General features: G+C 51.0%; 1 protein-coding gene across 2 annotated transcripts in view; it reads right to left on the bottom strand.

The window, feature by feature from the left end:
* SCN8A (sodium voltage-gated channel alpha subunit 8) overlaps window positions 1-11,576 on the bottom strand; it is a 43,393-nt gene extending 31,817 nt beyond the window's left edge. Inside the window, exons 1-5 of one of the 2 annotated variants that reach the window (XM_018067939.3) lie at window positions 11,253-11,576; window positions 4,935-5,053; window positions 2,946-3,035; window positions 2,612-2,740; window positions 626-717 (exon numbers count right to left, since the gene is read on the bottom strand). In XM_018067939.3, coding sequence (XP_017923428.1) covers window positions 626-717; window positions 2,612-2,740; window positions 2,946-3,035; window positions 4,935-5,053; window positions 11,253-11,528 — 706 coding nt within the window. In that variant the 5' untranslated portion in view covers window positions 11,529-11,576. Of the gene's footprint in view, window positions 1-398; window positions 491-625; window positions 718-2,611; window positions 2,741-2,945; window positions 3,036-4,934; window positions 5,054-11,252 lie in introns of both variants that reach the window. The other variant, XM_018067938.3, reaches the window with a different exon arrangement.
* Window positions 11,577-18,593: the final 7,017 nt, after the last annotated feature.

Below are 18,593 nucleotides of genomic sequence, written 5' to 3'. Positions count from 1 at the left end.
ATCCCGGTTGGGTTTCGCTCTGTTGTTTTACACAGTTGTTCCTAAATCTGCAGAAACGCTGGTGATAAAGGGGCAAACCCCTGAGCCAGAAACTGCTGAGCCTGAGGGGGAGCCTGAGCCTTCATTCACCTGCAATTAAACTTCAAGCCTGGCTTTAATTGCAGAGATGGGCACGCCAGGGATGTACACAGGGACAGAGGAGTAGGGAACAACAGCCTGTTCATCCCGTGATTTGGTGGCCCAGAAGCCTTGATTTCCAACTGTTCTGTCACACAGACTGCAAATCCCATCCCAAAAAGCCCAGTGCCATTTCTGAGGAACAAGCAGTGCAGGGAGGGAGGGGAGATGGAGGGAGGAGACACACGCAAGCCCAGCCTCTGATGCCGAACGGTTCTCACCTGGAATTACAGAGATAGTTTTCAAAGCTCGGAGAACTCTGAAAGTTCTCAATACTGAGACATTCCCAAGGTCCACAAACTCTGTGACATATCTGCAATGAGGGAGGTCACACACAAAAAACACCATGACAATACACACACCAAAATAAAACAACAACTACAGACAAAGCAATACATCACTCACAGGGGCCTGTACCCGACAGCTAAAACACCAACCGGGGCCTTACCTGGAATTACAGAAATAGTTTTCAAAGCTCTCAGAACCCTGAAAGTGCGCAGAGCTGAAACATTGCCTAGGTTTACAAACTCTGTTATATACCTGCAGAATTAAACCAGAGTTAATGGCACCGTTGGGGTCACCTCCCCCTGCATAAATCGTCTGCTTGCAGGACACAGCTCGTGATTTCAAACGGGGCGGGCAGGGAGGAGAGAGAGACACAAAGTTGTGGAGGCAAAACCCGGTTTAAGTCTCTCCTCTCTGCAACCAGCTTGCCCAGGTGCATGGGTGGGTACCTGGATCCTCACCTGGAATCATGGAATATCCTGGGCTGGGAGGGACCCCCAGGGATCATCCAGTCCAACCCCTGGCCCTGCACAGACACCCCAACGATCCCACCCTGTCCCTGGGAGTGTTGTCCAAACCCTCCTGGAGCTCTGGCAGCCTTGGGGCTGTGCCCACTGCCCTGGGGAGCCTGGGTAGTGCCCAACCACCCTCTGGGGGAAGAACCTCTCCCTGGGATCCAGCCTGACCCTGCCCTGGCACAGCTCCAGCCCTTCCCTGGGTCCTGTCCCTGCTCACAGGGAGCAGAGATTGGAGCTGCAGCCCCCGAGGAGTCTCCCTTCAATCTCCTCCAGCTGAACAAACCCAGTGCCCTCAGCTGCTGCTCCAGACCCTTCCCCATCCCTGTGTCCCTGCTTTGGACCCTCTCCAACACCTTTACATCTTTTTTACCTCGTGGTGCCCCAAACTTCCTATACAGGACTCAAAAATTCAACATCACCTCTGCAGAGGGCAACTGTGGAAGTGCCACATCTGTGAGGAGTCCTGGTGACACCACCCTAACCATCCTGCTCTGGTGGGAGGTGTCCCTGCCCACGGCAAGGGGTGCAACTGGATGAGCTTTAAGGTCCCTCTCAAACCCAAACCATTCCAGGATTCCATGATTTTATGATCCCTCAGTTCAGGGGTTTCAGGTATATTCGCTCCACTTCACGTTTTTTAATAAATCATGATCATCTTTTGCTCTGATTAGCATCCTCCACTTTCATTAGCATCCTTCATTTTAATCAGCATCCTTCATTTTAAATCCTTTATGCTCCTGTTTCTGAGCCACAGGTAGGTTTGATCATCCCCCTTTTCCAGGGGGATAAACCCAAGATACACAGAGAACATGTTTAGTGCAAGGCACCAGAGTTCTATTTTACCCCAATTTAGAGAATATTTCCTCTGTGCTGTCTGGGGAGGAACTTTCAAGTGCTCTGAACCCTTGGAAATCTGGCTCCTGAGCCTCCCTACATGATCCCTGTTCCCTCAGACCTTGGTGACCACGGGAGGCCAACAATGTGCACCTGCAACATCCCCAAAAAAAAATGTAAAAGGGGAAAAATATCTCTTCCACCAGCAACTCAGAGACCACTGACGTGGACCTGGTTTCCATCAGCAGGACTGAGCCCTGAGCCAGGATCACCTCAGGGCAATAAGAAAAAACCCAGAAATAAGAAAAAAACCAGTCCTGATGGGACTCAACATCCCCCTGAGGAGTGTCAGCCACTGGGAGCTGATCTGGCACGAGAGGAAAGAAGGAGGAAGGAAAACCAAGTGAATTCCTTCCTTGGGGAATGGGTTAATGACCACAGTCATTAATGGGTTATTAATGGGTTATTAGTGGGGTAATGACTGTCCAACCTCCAGCTGCAGCCCAGGAATATTTAAAACCCCAGCCCAAGGAGGAAGGAGAGGTGGAGACTGGGATTTAAAGATATTTGGCTCCCGGTCCTACACTGAGCAGCCCCTCTGGCACGTGAGCCATCGAAAAAATCTCGATTAACAAAGGCAATTCTCTGAAAATCCTGGTTTTTCTGCAGCAGCAGCTCCACAGTTTAGAGCTGAGATTCCATCAGGCTTTAAAACCAGGCCAGAAATCTCCCTTTTCCTTTACAAACCCCCCCCTCCTCCCCACAGAGCCCGGAGATAACCTGGAAACTCGACTCACGCCATCATGATGACGCTGAAATCCAGCCAGTTCCAAGGGTCCCGCAGGAAGGTGAACCCATCTATGCAGAAACCTCTGGCAATGATTTTCACGAGTGACTCGAAGGTGTAAATCCCAGTGAAGGTGTACCTGGGGGCAGGGGGGGAGAGACACGGGCTGAGAACCGCCGGGAGAAAAGGGCGGTTTGGCCCCCGGAAAAATGGGAATGAGAAACCCTCCCGTGCACCCCAAACAGCCCTGAGGGGTGGTGTGTCCATGCAAACGGGCAGGGGGAGGAACAGGGAAGGAGCTCAGCCTCCTGGGGGGGTCTGACAGCACAACAGTTGGTACTTACTCCACATTCTTGGACCATTCGGGCGGGTTACTAAAAGTCATGAATACACAGTTGGTCAAAATAGTGCACATAATGATCATGCTAAATACTGTGGGGCAAAGTCAAGGAGCAAAGGGACACGTGGTGGCTCTTTACATCCCCCTCTGGTCCCCAAAAATCACACAGAGTGCAGGAAAATGCAGCCCTTTCCAGGCATAATAAGAAGCCGAGATGCTTCCAGCACTCATGGGAAATAAGGTTGTTTATATATTATACTATATACTAAATATAATATACATCATAATTATATAGCCAATAAATCTTATATCATCTATATCTATATTCATAATTTCTCATCATACTGCTGGATACTAAAGACTATTTCCACCAAATCGCAATTGCCCGATATTATATATATATATATACTATTGCACAATTATATACTATTTTATAATGCTATATATACTGATTGACATAACATATACTATACTATTTAAACACCTATACTATATATTACTAGTAACCATTACCTTATATACTATATTATTTATATAACGTATATATAATATGACATACTTGTATATATCTATTTAGCCTTATATATATATACATATTTATATGCCTATATACTACTCATTCAATACTATAACCGTATACCGACTCTATATAACGATTAATTATACTATATATACTATATTCATATACTATATATACTATATATACTATGTACATACTATATATATATGATTTATATACTATATAATACATTTATAGTATAGAAATAGTATTTTAAGTCACTGTTCAATTTATTTTTTGTTTTCCAGTATGTCTTAGTAATTAAAAAAATAAATCCCAGGTCTAAACGAAAAATGTCTCCTCAAATAATTTCAGTTGTTCAGTAACATGAAAATATCTTGTCTGCTCCTCCAGCCCGTGGGAAAGCCACAGACACCAGGATTTGGCCTGGAAGAGACCACAGGAGTCCTCCCAAAGCCATCTGTGCTCCCTCTGTGTGTTGGGGACTGACTGGAGGAGGTTGCAGCACAAATTCCCCACTAAAAGTGGATTTTAACCCCTCAGTTATCAGCCCAGTGGTGAAATCCAGCTCAGATCCAAAGCTGTTTGGTTCCAAAATTATTTAAGGAGACTCCAAGAGACCTCAGAGGGAGACCCAAGAGCCTCCAGCAGCATCTTGGGCTCGGTCTGACAATCTGCATCCCTTGGCTGCAGCCCAGGGGGAGGAAAAGGCCACGGGAACTCACACAGAGCCAAAGGAAACATTCCCAAGTCCACTCTGAAAAGATGGAAAAGCTTTTCCTCCACCTGAGAAGCAGGAATGGAGGGCCCAGGAGCCTCTACAGCAGCAAACGAGGGTGTTCCTGCTTTAGGGTCACCATCTCAAATAAATAAATAAGCAGGGCAAAGCAGCTCAGTCAATAGAGGCATTTTTTTCCTCCCAATAACACCATCAACCAAAAGCCACTGGAGCTGCCTGAGCCCTGCAGAGGAACCTTTTGGAAAAGCTTTGCCATTAGAAGGATGTTTTAGAGATGCCAAAAGAGCAAGAAATCAGTGTCTAATTACAGACAAGGTGGCTCTGGCTCCTTCTCCGGATAATAATTCTATTTAATATTTAGTATTTTTTTAAATCTGTTTTAGTTCTGTTTAACCATTTCAGCAGCTGTTAAAGGTCAGCTCCTCTTCACATTAAAAACACAGCCTTAAATCACATCTGTTCCAAAACTTATCCACGGGTGTGGGATAGGAGAATGGACACAGGGAAAATAAGGAAGTTTCCTTTACTGGATGTGGCTCAAGGACACTGACTTTTCATACAAAAAAAGCAGTTTTTTGTGCATGTTCTGAGGCCAATCCACCTCCCTGGGTGCAGGACTGTCATTCACAGATGGGAACTGAGCAAAAGACAATTTGGGAGGGAAGAGATTTGACAGGGAAGAGATTTTCAAGGAACACACGAAGGCAAAGAGAACTCGGCAGTAAAAAGGATATGAATGTATCAAAATTTTAATAGCTATTCTTCTAAACAGATTAAAAGGACTTAAAATGTACAAGGCAGGTGTGGCACTAAATCGGAAGAGTGTTTTCCCTCTGTTTAGTACTACAAAGGTCTGCAGAGAAACAAAGAGAGAGAGAGTTAATGCAGGAAAATCAAAGCAGGAATTGCACTCATCAGAAAAAAAAAGGACAAACAACTTCCATAGGAAAAAAATAGCATTTTCTTTTTAAGAATAATCTTCTTTAGGAAGCTCCCATTAGGGTGAGACATACCAGGCCATCCTGGACATCCCTACCAAGACATCCTGGACATCCCTACCAGCATAATTCTACTCCAAGCATCCATTTCACCAGAGATTTCAGAGCAGAAGCCAAACCCCCCATCCAAGCCCATGATTTCCTCTTCCACAGCACTGTTACCCCCACCTAAGAGAGAAGAACTGAGGCCCAAAGCGCCTCAGGACCAGGAGGAAAAGGTGGTGGCAGAGTCCCCCAGCCCAGCAGACACAGGTCACCCCCTGCCCCACCCTGGGCACAGCCCTGGGTCTCCCTGCCCTTAATTAATCAGAGAGAAGCTTGAGATTTGAGGTTCGATTCCTTACGCAGAACCTGTGGAAGGACTCATGTAAATGGGAGGCAGAATTCCACAGCCTTACCCCACAGATCCCTCAGTCCATCTCCCCATGGAGCACCAGGAGCATCCCAGGCACAGGTGGGTCTGTGGGCACTTCATTCCAGCACACCCAAAGCACCCAGCACCCGACTCAGAGGGCAGGAAGCAACTTGTGTGCCCTGAGAAGCCAAAGCCCTTTCCCTGGCACCATTTGTCCCGTTTTTATTCTCCCCAGGATGGCCCCGGACTCGTCTCCAGCCCCCCCTGGCTGGCACAGCCCCCAATTCCCAGAGCCCAACCCAAGGGAATCCTGGGGCTCCCTGCCAACCCCGGCTTCCCCAGGAGACTCCTCTCAGGAAATCTGTCATTTCCCTCCTCACAAGGGGAACGTGTTTGAGCTCGTTTGGCTCAATTAGACCATCGAGCAGTAAATTATTTTGCAAAGGAAATCAAAATCAGGTTGTGGTTCAGCACGGAGGGAGAAAGCCTCGTTAGCAGAACCACTAATGCATCCCCACCAAAAGCACTTTAAAGACAACCCTGGACAGCTCTTCAACTGCAGCATCATGAATTAATGACCAGATCACCTTGGCATGGAACAACCTCCTGAAAGGCCCAAAGTTTTGCAGAACTGCCATTACAAAGTGCTCAAGGGGCAACCCAGCTCTAGGAACCAGCTCATTTCCCTTCCCTGACACCACAAACTTTCCAGGACTTGCATCCCATTCCTTTTTAAATCTCTTTTGAAGGCTCTGGAGCAGGACACTGGGATGCTCCCGGGCTCCCACCGTGTCCTGAGCTCCCGACTCTCCCACATCTTTCCAGCAGTGACACCTCTGATGTGCCTGTGCTGAGCATGATGTGGGGCCAGGTGAGCTGGACAAAGACCTGGGGACTCCACCACCTCCCTGGGCAGCCCCTTCCAAGGCCTGACCACCCTCTCCAGGAAGGAATCCAGGCTGTTTCCTCCCACTGCCCACCAACCAGGAACTCCACGTTCTGCTCTGCCCTCTTAGTCCCTCCCCTGTCCTGTGTCCTCGTTTCCTCTCCATGCTCTGCACACATTTCTCCTTTTAGACCACAAAACTTGTGGAGTGGTTCCTGCCTGTAAAGCCCATCACCCCTGGGCCTTCCAGCACAACCCTCACACCAATAAAGTGCCCCAATTCCAGTCTGCTCATCGATCCCGACAGTTCCGAGCTCCACCATTCCCCTGTGTATCCCATAAAATCCTGGGTAAGCCTCCAGTTGGTCTCATCAGTAGAAAGAAAAGCCCAAAAAGCCAAGAAGTGTTTGGCAATTTAAACCCTCTCTTAGCTTCCCTTTCTGCTGCTGACATATCAAAACTCCATTTCGAAATGGCTGCGAGCTCTTAAAACGTTCGCTGGGTCCGGGCCAAGAACATCCTTAAGAGCTTTTAAGATGTGCTGAGGCAAAGCTCAGAACTTAGAGGAAGGTGATACCTGGAAAAAGGCACTTTGCACTCGGTTTAAGGGATGGTTGTGTCTGGTTGAACCTCCCAGACTCTCAGTTTGTTGTTGGAGCTGCGAAAAAACCTCCGTCCGCTTTAGTTCCCTCAGAGCCCACGTGTTAACAAATCCTTGGAAACAGGGCTCTTAAGAAGGAGGAAGATTCCCAGAAGACGAGTTTTCTAAATCAATCTGCAAGATGGTGACTGTGCCAGAGGAGCAGGACAGAGCTGATGGAGGGCTGGCAGGAAACGTCGCGGCTCTGGGAAGCTCTGAAACGCTTCTGCTTCCTGCAGGTTTAATTTCAGGCGGTTCCGTGGTGGCTGAAGGGTGAGGAGGAGAGTGGGCAGGAGATTTCAGAAGGCAACAGCTTTGGGAACAGCCTGGGAACATATGGAAGCACATTCCTGCAGCAGTGACACCGTGACGGGCCGACACTCGGCGCTGAGCAAGAGGGAGAGCGACGACTTCCTTGGTGACACCCCAGGCAAGTCGCTGCTGGAAAACTCATGGACAGGGAATTCGGGCCCTCTGGGGGCTGAGGAATCACAGACAGAGTCAGAGCAGCCCTGGGGGAGAAGGACTTGGGGGGATCTGGTGGGGGAGAGGCTGGACATGACCCAGCCCAGAAACACCCCCACGTCGATGCAAAATATTTCTCAAATCTGTTTTGTCTCACAGAGTTGTACTTTCTAACACAGAAGCCCAATTATTTAATATTTAATTTCCCCTTCCCCCAAAAGGGGACAGATTTATTCTTCCTTACTAACTTACTCTTCACCACTGAAAAGCTTGTGGGGGGAAAAAAGTATCTGCTATGTTTTGTTCTTGCTTTAACCTCTTGTTTCAAGCCAAATAGTGGGGAAAAAAAACTTGACTGTTTTGGAATTTAGAAAATAAAACATTCCTGAAAGATATATTTAAAAAAAAAAAAAAAAGCAGATGGTTCAATATGGAATATTGATAAACTGATTTGGAATTTAATTTTAACAACCTCTCAATCTGCCTGTGCAAGGAAATCCATTCTCTCTCCAATTCCCCATCCTTCCACCATCCCCAGTGGTGCAGATTTAGGGGTGGCAGCAGAGATTCCATCACTTCCCTGGCCCTGCATTCCCTGATCCCAGCTGGGATCCTCGGGGCTGGATCCACTCACAGCCAACAGCTCCATCCCACTCTGCTTTCCCTCCAACCCCAGAGAGGGTAGGACTGACAGGGATTTCACTTCCCTTCCTTCAACCTTCTCCTTTCCCACTTTTCCTGCTCCTTTTAAGTCAGTTGGATACACGGAGTGGAAGAAAAAAACCTCATTAAGCAAGACCTGGAAAGCAGGGGCTGGGGTTGCTCACACTGGGAGTTTTCCTGAATTTTGCTGGAATAAGGAAGTTCACAAGGAAGTCCTGGCCCCTGGGGGGTTTTAACTGAAATATTTCCAGTTTGCACAACAAATATCATGGCCAATATTGCTTTGGTGTTGAAGATCTGGAAAAGGCACCGAGACCCTGGAAACAAGGACAAAAGGCTGATTTCTTGAGGTGGTTCTGACTCTTCCCCCTGCTTTGGGGACTCCACTGGAAGGCAAAGCCCTGGCAGAGCCACCCCCTGTCCCTGCAGACATCACATCCCAGGGCCAGACGTGGCTCCTGCAGCTGGGCCTTCCCATCCCAGAGACTTTCCCGGGCCCACAGAGCCAAGGTGACATTCTGGACCCGAGGGCCCACTTCCAAACTGGGCATGTGACTTGGGGAAGCTGCAAGTCACTCCATTGGCACGAAACCTGGAGAGAGGGATCCTCAGGTGCTCATCTGCCAGCAGGAGGTGACCTCGGGCATCCCGCTCCAGCCTCAGATGCTCAGGGATGTGTGGACAGCCTTCCTTTTCCCACTGGAATCCACCCATCCGAGCCTATCCATGGTCTCAACTCCCAGAATATTCAGGGACCTCCTGCTGCCTTGGAAGTGGAGCCAACTGCAGGAGCAGGAGCATCTTCCCCCCGTCCCGTAGCACGGATGAGATTCCAGCCCAGGGAAGGTGCTTCAGGAAAACAACCCCAGCCCGGGAAAAGCCTGGACTCGGTGCTCTGGGCTGGGTGACAAGCTGGGGATGGGTCACAGGCTGGACTTGATGGTCCTGGAGGGCTTTTCCAGCCTCAGTGATCCCGGGATTCCGTGACTCTCACGTTGCAAAACGAACCTGAGCAGAGCAAGGAGCAGCTCTTGGGACAAAACCATTGCCGGGCTCCAGACCCAGGGCTTGTGACTCCCTGGGCCACGGTGCCGTTTCCAGGTCACTCTGTTTCTCCTTTAAATATCAGTTACCAGGCCACTGGAAGTTCAGCTGCTCTGTTATAAAATGCAGCTTCAGTTTCCTCAGAGAAACCAAGATCACCGTGTCCTCCTGCAAGGAAAAGCAACCAGCTGATCCGGCCCTGTGCACGCTGCAGGAGCAAAGACCTGTGATGCAAAGCCTTCTGGAGAAAGGGGGAGGGGGTGTGGGGAAATCTTGGAAAACTTCCCATGATTCAAGCAGATTCCTGATGATTCAGAGAAGGGCCTTTTTTAATGGCCTTAAAAAAAAAAGCTGCCTGGTGGGAAGTGACGGACTCTGGGAAGCAGCAGGAAGGACACACCTAAGGAATGGCCACAGTCCCACAGAATCCAGTGTCTGTGGGAAGAGCCAGGCCCTGCTCCCAGCACGGCACACACAGGGCTAGGGGGGGTTTGCCTCCCACCTCCAGAACCTTCCCTCCATCTCCACACCACGAGCAGGCAACGACTCCTCAAGTGTCAGGACTCCTGTGGTGCTCCTGGAGGTGGGAGAGATGCCCCTGTCCCTGAGAGTTCTGCACAGGACACCCCAAAAATCCCCAACAATCCCTGAGAGTCCTACACAGGACACCCTGGCCCTGGCACAGGGTGTCCAGGGAAGCTGTGGCTGCCCCTGGATCCCTGGAAGTGTCCCAGGTCAGGTTGGAGCAGCCTGGGCTAGTGGAAGGTGTCCCTGCCCATGGATGAGCTTTAAGGTCCCTTCCAGCCCCAACCATCCTGGGATTCCATGAGCCGGTCTCACCAAAAACCAGGGAACACCAGGTTGGTTTAATAAAGGGAAAATACTTGGTTGATAAAGAAAAAAATACTCCTGAGGATAACCACGGTGCCTTTTTCCCCCAGGAGCTCCTGGTAATGCATCTCCTGAAGCAGCACATCACCTGGACCCTGGGATCCAACACACACATCCCTGAATTCCAAAGCCCTGTGCTGAGCCAGGTCCTGCTCCCAGCAACACAACTCACCACTACAAATGCAGGAAAGAACAGCCAGTTACACCCAAATCCAGCTGATTCCATGGGAATTATGCCCTGCCAGTCTCTGAGTCCCTTCCAAGCGTGGCACAAACTTCTGTCCCATCACAAACTCGTCACACATTTGTTACCCAGCACAGGGATTTCACACACAGCCAACTGTCCCCACTCACATCACAGCTCCTGTCACCCAGGGGCCAGACCTGCAGCTCCTCCTGTGACAGCTGAGCCTCACTTAGGGATGGCAGCTCTCTCAGCTTGCCCCAGTTAAAGTTGTATCGAGGAAAGTCATGAAAATAAACAGCCAAGAACCTCAGTTTCAGCCTTCTGAGAAAATCCATGACCGTGCTCCTCCCTATTCCACGACCAGCAGATCCCTCCCCTCCATCTCCAGCACTTTCCCAACTCACTACTCCCCTTATTTCTGCCACATCACCTTGATTCCAAACATTTTAAAAATAAAAATTCTCCAGATGAAAGCCAGTTAATTAGTTTCTTTTCTGCCACGATCCTGTGTCCCACTGCCTCCTAACCATCCCATCCAGCCTGAATTCCGTGGAAGTGATGAAACACAGGCTCAGACCACCACTGCTGCCCCTCAGTTCCAGTCTCCTTATTACCCCAATGGTTAAAATTGGCACAGTAGCACAGCTTGATCTACTTTTACTTTCCAAACCCTGTTCTCTTAACTCCATCCTTTAAGACCGGTCTTATAATACCAATTAAACCTGATCATACAATATCAATTAAACCTCATAAAAAAAAATCCCACACAACAAACCAAACCAGCCCCATCCAAGACTCCATCCTTTGTCTTCTGCTCCAACCATACCCCAAACCTGCCATTTTTTTCCCAAAAGGGGAAAAAAAAAAAATAAAAAAATAAAAAGCAGAAGGTGCTTTAGCGGCTCCTTTCTCGCCAGACTCACTTTCTGGGTCATATAATAAGGGTCAAAGTCCTCCAGTGGCACAGCAACCAGCCCTTTTGGGATGTCCCCGTAGATGAAAGGCAAATTCTTGCCCGCCTCAAGGTCACTGTTTGGTTTGGGTTTGCTGTCCTCGTCGTCATCGCGGTGGCTGCTGTCCTGCTTCGAGCGCTGCTTCTTCTTCAGCTCGGCGATGTGCTTCTCGATGTTGGCCAGGGACTCCGGAGTGAAGGGCTTGAAACTCTCGGGGCCTGGTGGTGCGAGCAGCCGCGCTGCCATCTTTTCATCCTGCAGCAGCTTCTTTTGCGATGTTGCACCCCGGGCAGGTCAGCTCTGGGGAGGAGGGGAGGGCAGACACAGGGGAGAACGTCAGAAAGGGCACAGACAGACAGACAGACAGACAGAGAGACAGAGCAGGGCAGAGCCACGGGGAGCTCCGGCCTTCAAATCCCCTCGGGATCGCTGAGGGACCCACAAGGATCGGCCAGTTCAACTCCTGGCCCTGCACAGGGCACCCCAACAATCCCTGACAGTCTTTCACAGGACACCCAACAATCCCTGACAGTCCTTCACAGGACACCCAACAATCCTCAACAATCCCTGAGAGTCCTACACAGGACACTCCACCAGTCCCTGAGAGTCCTGCACAGGACACCCCAACAATCCCACCCTGTCCCTGAGAGTCCTGCACAGGACACCTCAACAATCCCCAACAATCCCTGACAGTCCTGCACATGACACCCCAACAATCCCCAACAATCCCTGACAGTCCTGCACAGGACACCCAACAATCCTTGAGAGTCCTTCACAGGACACCCCAACAATCCTTAGCAATCCCTGACAGTCCTGCACAGGACACCCCAACAATCCCTGAGAGTCCTTCACAGGACCCTCCCCAAGAGTCCCCCCCCATCCCTGAGAGCACCATCCCAAGGCTTCTTGAGCTCTGGCAGGAACGAGGCAGCCGAGCTGCTGGTTCAGTCCCAAAACAAGCCACACCAAGGCTGGACACAGGTGAACCTGCCCATTCCCACCCACCTCACCTAGGACAGGAGAAGCACCACGCAGAGCTGGCTCTCCCACAGGTGACCACCCTGATTTTGGGTCCTCCTGAACACAAACTGTTCTACAAAACAGCAGCTCCCTCATCAAACCCACTGTTCTCCTGCAAAAATGGTTCTGCCGGTCACTGCCCTCAGGCAAACGGATTATTAGGCAAAAATTCCCAGCCAGCTGGGGTTGGACAAGGTCTAACCTGGCCCAGGCAGGGCTGGGGACCAGCCCATCCCTCGCTCTGCTAACGAGGTGCTCAGCAAAGAGCTCCCTGGTACCCACAGGAGGAACTCGGTGCCAACGGGAGCGCTCTGAGCATTCCCAAAAAGTGCTCCCTGGCTGCCCAGGGAAGCTGTGGCTGCCCCAGCCCTGGAAGCATCCAAGGAGCAGCCTGGGCTAGTGGAAGGTGTCCCTGCCCATGGCAGGGGGTGGAATTTACGGTTTTTAAGGTCCCTCCTGACCCAAACCATTCCCTGACTCTGCCAATTATCAGGGCAATGATTCATTCCGGGCCACGAGAATGAAATGATTTTAAAATACTTTGGTCGAGCACAACAGTGATTCCTGCAAGTTAAATTTCTCTGGCATATGGGTTAGACACGGGGTCTTCTTTGCATCAGATGCAACACAAATGATGAAAGGAAAGGGAGTGGAGGAGGTGCAGAGCAGGGGTGAGGACAAGCTCGCAGAGCTCCCCTCCTGCCCAAGGAGCCCAGACCCTGCCAGGGTTTGCCCCATCCCTCCAGGAGCCCCTCGTGCTCCTCCACCCACTCCCCCAAAAAAGCAGAGCCGGGAGGAAGTTGGTTCCTGGGGATGCAGCCGCCCACAAACCCTCTGCAGCTCCGCTCCTCGTGCCAAGCTCCCGCTCCAGAACCAGCAGCAGGAATATCCTGCATTCCTGAGCTGCTCTCAGGCTGTTCTCGCTCCGGGAGGAGGCCAAGGGAGGAGAGGGATGACAGAAACCCTGCACTGATGCAACAGCACTGCAGTGCTGCAGGCTGGAAGAGAACCCAGCCCCGCCACGGCGCTCGGGGAGGATCCAGGAGGGAAGGCAGGAGAAGCACGAGGATCCAAAGGATTCGTGGGATCAGGTCCCTCAGAGAGGGGAAGGAATCACTGGTAAGGTCAGAGCTTTTAAGGCAGCACAAACACAGCCCCCAAGCAAATATTAAAAGGCCTGGAATCTCGGGAAGGATGACTTTCAAATTCCTTGCAGGCCACGCCAGGGGGCTGAATGGTTAAAATTTGGCCCTTCCAGCACGAGGTCAGAGGCACCTGCCCAGCCCCTGGTGCTGAGGGCTGGGCTGAACTCACACGGGAGGAGCTCAGGGAAGCCCCAAAAAGGACAATCACAACTCCCCAGAGGGCAGGGGGCTCCAGGAATAACCCCAGGGACAAAGAACCGAGCCCTGGGGAGGAGCACCCGGAGATCCCAGCCTTTCACACAGCACCTCCAGGAGCCAGAGCATCCAAAGGATCCTGCTGAGGGATCTCAGGGTGTTCCCTGCTCCACTCCAGCTCTGCCACGGCCATTCCCACCCTCCCAGGGTCAATCCAAAGCTGTCCCACACGTGTGGGCATTAAATGCTGTGCCCAGCTGGGGTTTTATTTGGAGATCCGAAAAACCTGACGTACAGATCCCCCTCCTTATGTAATCCCAGAGCCTGGCTGGGCTGGGATTCTCTTCCTACAAACCTGACCAGGTATTTCTAAAGTAACAACAGTCAAGACTCAAAAAAAGATGGCAAGAGGGGAGAGAAAAAACCAGTATCTTGGTCACATTATCTCTGAGAAATCACCCAGCGGCCTGCTGATATTAAGGAAAATTAATTTATTCTATTCTTGCAGCATTTGCATGCATTTAATTACCAAATTTCCCACATACTGTGAAACTATAGAGCAGCATTGGGGATGTGGTCTAATTGAATGGCACAGATAAATATGTAAGGCCTGAATTTAGAAACCAAAGTAGCTCAGGGACACAGCAGAAAAAAAGGGGAAAAAAATGAAAGCATGAAGGAATTTGTGCACAATTACACAACCCACAACTGGAGGCACCGACTCAACTTTCCATTCAGGGAAAAGAACAAAACCAAAACCAAACAAACCAACACCCAAACCTGGCTCCCAGCTGCACGTGGCAGCAGCTTCTCTGTGTTTTGGCATTTTGGAATTGCTCAGAGGGCTGTTACTTGTTTCAGTTTCACTCCTTGGGAAAGTTCTTGCCTGCCCTGACTTTGTTTGTTCTGCCAATAAATAATCCCACATGAAGAGAACGGACAAAATTCACTGTGTGGCTCATCCTCCTCTTCCTCAGTGAAGTCACTCCCATGCCTGCTCTGGCCCACGTGGCCTGAGCTGTTCTTCCCAGCAAAGCTTCTGGAGGCCAAAAAAAACCTTGTCAGGGTTATTTTCCAAGCGGGAATGGTCCTGCTGGGACAGCAGTAATTGGCAGGGGACAAATGCCAGGATTCCTGTTGGCCCTTTGGGAGGTTCTTCAACCTCTGAGGAGAGAAACACTGTGGAAATGGCAAGGCAGCCTCGGCCCCCAGGTGAGGGCAGGAGGAGAGGGGGTGTTCTGGATCCATGGATAATGCACTGGGAATGCTGCCCTGCTGCTGGGGGGCCCGGGGATTCATCCTGGGCCCTTGGAGTTGGGTGCACACAACTCCCCAGGCCCAGGCTGGGGATTTACACCCCCATTTTTTCAAATCTCACAACTTCCCACCAGATTAACCACTGCACTGAGGGGCCCAGTTGCTGAGACTTAATTATTTTCTCTAAATGTTCCCAGCAGTCCATTTACCGGTACATTATGAAATATCCCAATAAATTATTCAAGCTGATTGTCCAAATAAATTAAAAAACACTTTTGAGGCAATTTCCTTGCTTTAACACATTTCTTCCTTTATTAATTACCAAGATTCAGCTGTTCACAGGGTGACTTTGAGCAAGAGAGAGAGACCTTCTGTGTGAATTTTTATATAAGCCACACAGCCACACGTGGCTCTGATTCCAACACGAGGGTCAGGGCAGGAAGGAAAACACAGTGTGGATAAACCCCCCCTGAAATTCTGCTGCAGGAGAGCCTAAAAACCTTCAAGCCAACCCAAAATATCCCTGCATGGGAACATCCATGGCTGGAAGTGGCTGATCCCCACCTGCAGAGACTCCTGTGCCCAGACCAGGCCAATTTTATCAATGAAAAGGTTCAGTGATGCAACAGGCTGGGGAGAAGGAGGGACTTTTCCCTTAGGGAAGCTCTCATGGCATATTTGTTGCTAGAAAGTGGAAGGAAGGGGAAACACCTTAAAGCCCATCTTGTTCCACCCCCTGCCATGGGCAGGGACACTTTCCACCAGCCCAGGATGCTCCAAGCCCTGCCCAACCTGGCCTTGAAAACTTGAACACACAGAAAACACCTTCATATTTCAGGAGGCTTTCATAAAAACTTGAGAAATGAAAGCCCTCAGGCTGCAGGGCCCTCCATCCACCCCAGGAGCTGGGTGGCTTCTGCAACACCCCCCAGTGAGTTACCAGAACTAAAACCAGTCAAGCCCAGTTCACCCACTAACCCCCAGTTCCCTGTGCTGCTGCTACTCAAAGCTGGCTCGTGTTTACCACCAACCTCACCCAGAGCTTGGAGATTCACAGACTAAACAACCTCATCTGCTTCAAATTCCCCCTTTTTAAAGCCCAACTTCTGAACAAAGAACTGATTAAAGCAGCTCCTGTGTAAGAGTTCAACCCCTAACCCACATTTAAGTCCTGGCTGGGTTCATTCAGCCCCATCCCTGACCCACAAAACAGGAGCCAGGGAAGGGTTATTTTACACCAGCATTTGAGGGGAATTAATCTCCTCTTGTGCAGCACTGGGATGCTTCGAGTACAAATGAGGCAAATATGAAAAAAGGCAGAACAAATAACCCTCCTCTAAGTGCTCTGCTCTCCCACAACACGGATCTGGGAATTTCTGCCACGTGCTGGAACACAACCCAGGTTTCCTCATGGAGAGACAGTGTTTTCTCCCTTCCTTGTCACCCCTGCAGATCTCAGCTGGTCACACCAACAGCTCCCCCTCCATGGGAGTTCTCCTGGTTGTCCTGACATCACCATCTCACTTGACAGCCAAGGAAAAGTTCACCTCCTGCTGGAATCACCACTGGAATGGCCACATTTGTTGTTCAACCTCACGTTTCCAGGGCACTTTTCCACCTGGGTGCCACAGATCTCACACTGAGGAGCAGCTGAGAGAGCTGGGGGGGCTCAGCCCTGAGGAAAGGAGGCTGGGGGGGACCTTCTCACTCCCTCCAACTCCCTCCAACTCCCTCCTCCAGCAATGAAGGGTTTATTTCTGTAACTTTAAAGCCACCCCCTGGACAGTTCACTGGGTGTTGTAACATCATTCAACAACAAAAAAACCACTCCTCCCCAAATCAACTGGCAGCAGATCTCATTCTGAACTGCTCACACCCTCCTGCTGGGGCAGGAGCACCACGAGAAACATGGACTGGCACTTCCAGGGTTCAGGTACCAACATTTTTGCATTTTGAAACGTTTCTGTTCAGAAAGAAGCAATGTCACAGCTTTGCCACAGCCCAGGCCCTGCTGGCTGCCCCTTCTCCTTAAAATATCCTGTCTGCTGGAATGCTCCATCAGGCAGGAATAAGAGCTACAAGGCTGAAGGGAGGGGAGGCAGAAGTTGCTCTAACTTTGGAACAGCATTTAAAGACAGAATCCCAGGATCCTTGGAGTGGGAAAACCCCTCCAAGACCATCGAGTCCAGCCTGTGCCCGATGCCCACCTTGTCCCCCAGCCCAGAGCACTGAGGGCCACCTCCAGTCATTCCTTGGACACCTCCAGGGGTGGGGACTCCAAACCTCCCTGGGCAGCCCCTGCCAGTGCCTGACAGCCCTTTCCATGAGGAAATTCCACCTGGAAAGAAGACAGTTTTGCCTAAGCCAGAAGAGCATGTGAAGTGTTAAAAGCCAGCCTGGAGCCCCAGCTCGTGCCAGGGAGGGTTTGTAACACGCTCCTGCAGCAGGAAGCCACTTCTTCCCTGCTCCTGTTCCCCAACACGGCCCCTGTCTGCTCTGCACACAGGGGGGATAACGGGGGCACAGGGGGGACAGTCTGAGAGTTCAGTTATTCCTGAACCCCACCAGACCCCAGCCAGTGGCCAGCAATGACCAGCAATGACCAGCAATGACCAGCTGCCCAACCCACAGCCACCAACACCAGCCCTCACACGTGTTTCCTCCCCGTGGGTCCTCAAACGATTCCTCCCTGTGCTTGTTCCCCTCAACCCCCCCCGTGCTTGCTCCCCACTCCCTCCTTTCTCTGTTTTACAGCTTCTCCCTCCCCCAGCCCCCTGCTCTGAGCCCAACAATCAATTATTGATCCCAGTGTATTTGCCCATGTCAGTGGAGTCGCAGCTGCTCCAGGGGAAGGGATTGATAGGGATTGATAGGGAATGGGAACCACGTCATGGCAGGAGCCCAACGGAGCCTCAGAGACCCCCATGGAGCCTCAGGGACCCCCAGCCACTGGAAACCAGCACCCCCTAGTCCAGGTGGAAACCCGGCTGGGGCCGTTTTGGTGAAAGCCACCCTCAGGCAGAGCCAGCCCCCAGCACAGACACGGCAGCCAACGGGGGGAGGTGACGCCGTGATTTGGGTTTTGAAGCTGCTTCATTCCCACTCCGACTTTGTTTCTGCCTTATTTGACGGGGGGAAGGCCCGGCCCTGCTCCATTTCCTGCGGCACACGAGCACAGGAGTGCTCGCCCTCCTGCCCGTCAGAAACCTCCTTCCCCCCCAGCATCCACAGGATCACACTTGTTCCCCCCAGCACTACAGCATCTACACCACCATCCACATCCCAGCCATATGTACGAGCTTATATAACTGGTAAATTGTCTGTGATGGGCCCGGATCCTTCCCCCCGGGGTGAACGACGCCGTGGAAGCGCCAAAATGCGTAAAAATGATCCGGTGGCCCTTGGGTCACGCTGTTAATTTTATAGAAAACCCACCGAGGCGAAGGACAGGGACTTTCTAGACAGGCAGAGGATGGAAAAGCCGAGCAGCCGAGCTCGGGGAGGCCTTAGGATGGAGCCGTCCGGAAAACATCCGGACAGAGGAGCGCGGCCGGGGGCTGCCCTCCTCCAAAAGGCACCGGCTCCCCTCGCCGGGGGATACCCAGAGATGCCCAACAGCTTCACCGACTTTACATAACCGCACCTGCCCCCCCCAGGAACGGCGACATCGGGGGTGGCGATGGCCAGAGGGGTG

The sequence above is a fragment of the Manacus vitellinus genome, unplaced genomic scaffold (genome assembly GCF_001715985.3).
Source record: "Manacus vitellinus isolate BGI_N305 unplaced genomic scaffold, ASM171598v3 scaffold_129_pilon, whole genome shotgun sequence".
Lineage (NCBI taxonomy): Eukaryota > Metazoa > Chordata > Aves > Passeriformes > Pipridae > Manacus > Manacus vitellinus.
The sequence above is the reverse complement of the archived record's forward strand: the minus strand, read 5'-3'. Positions and strand labels throughout refer to the sequence as shown.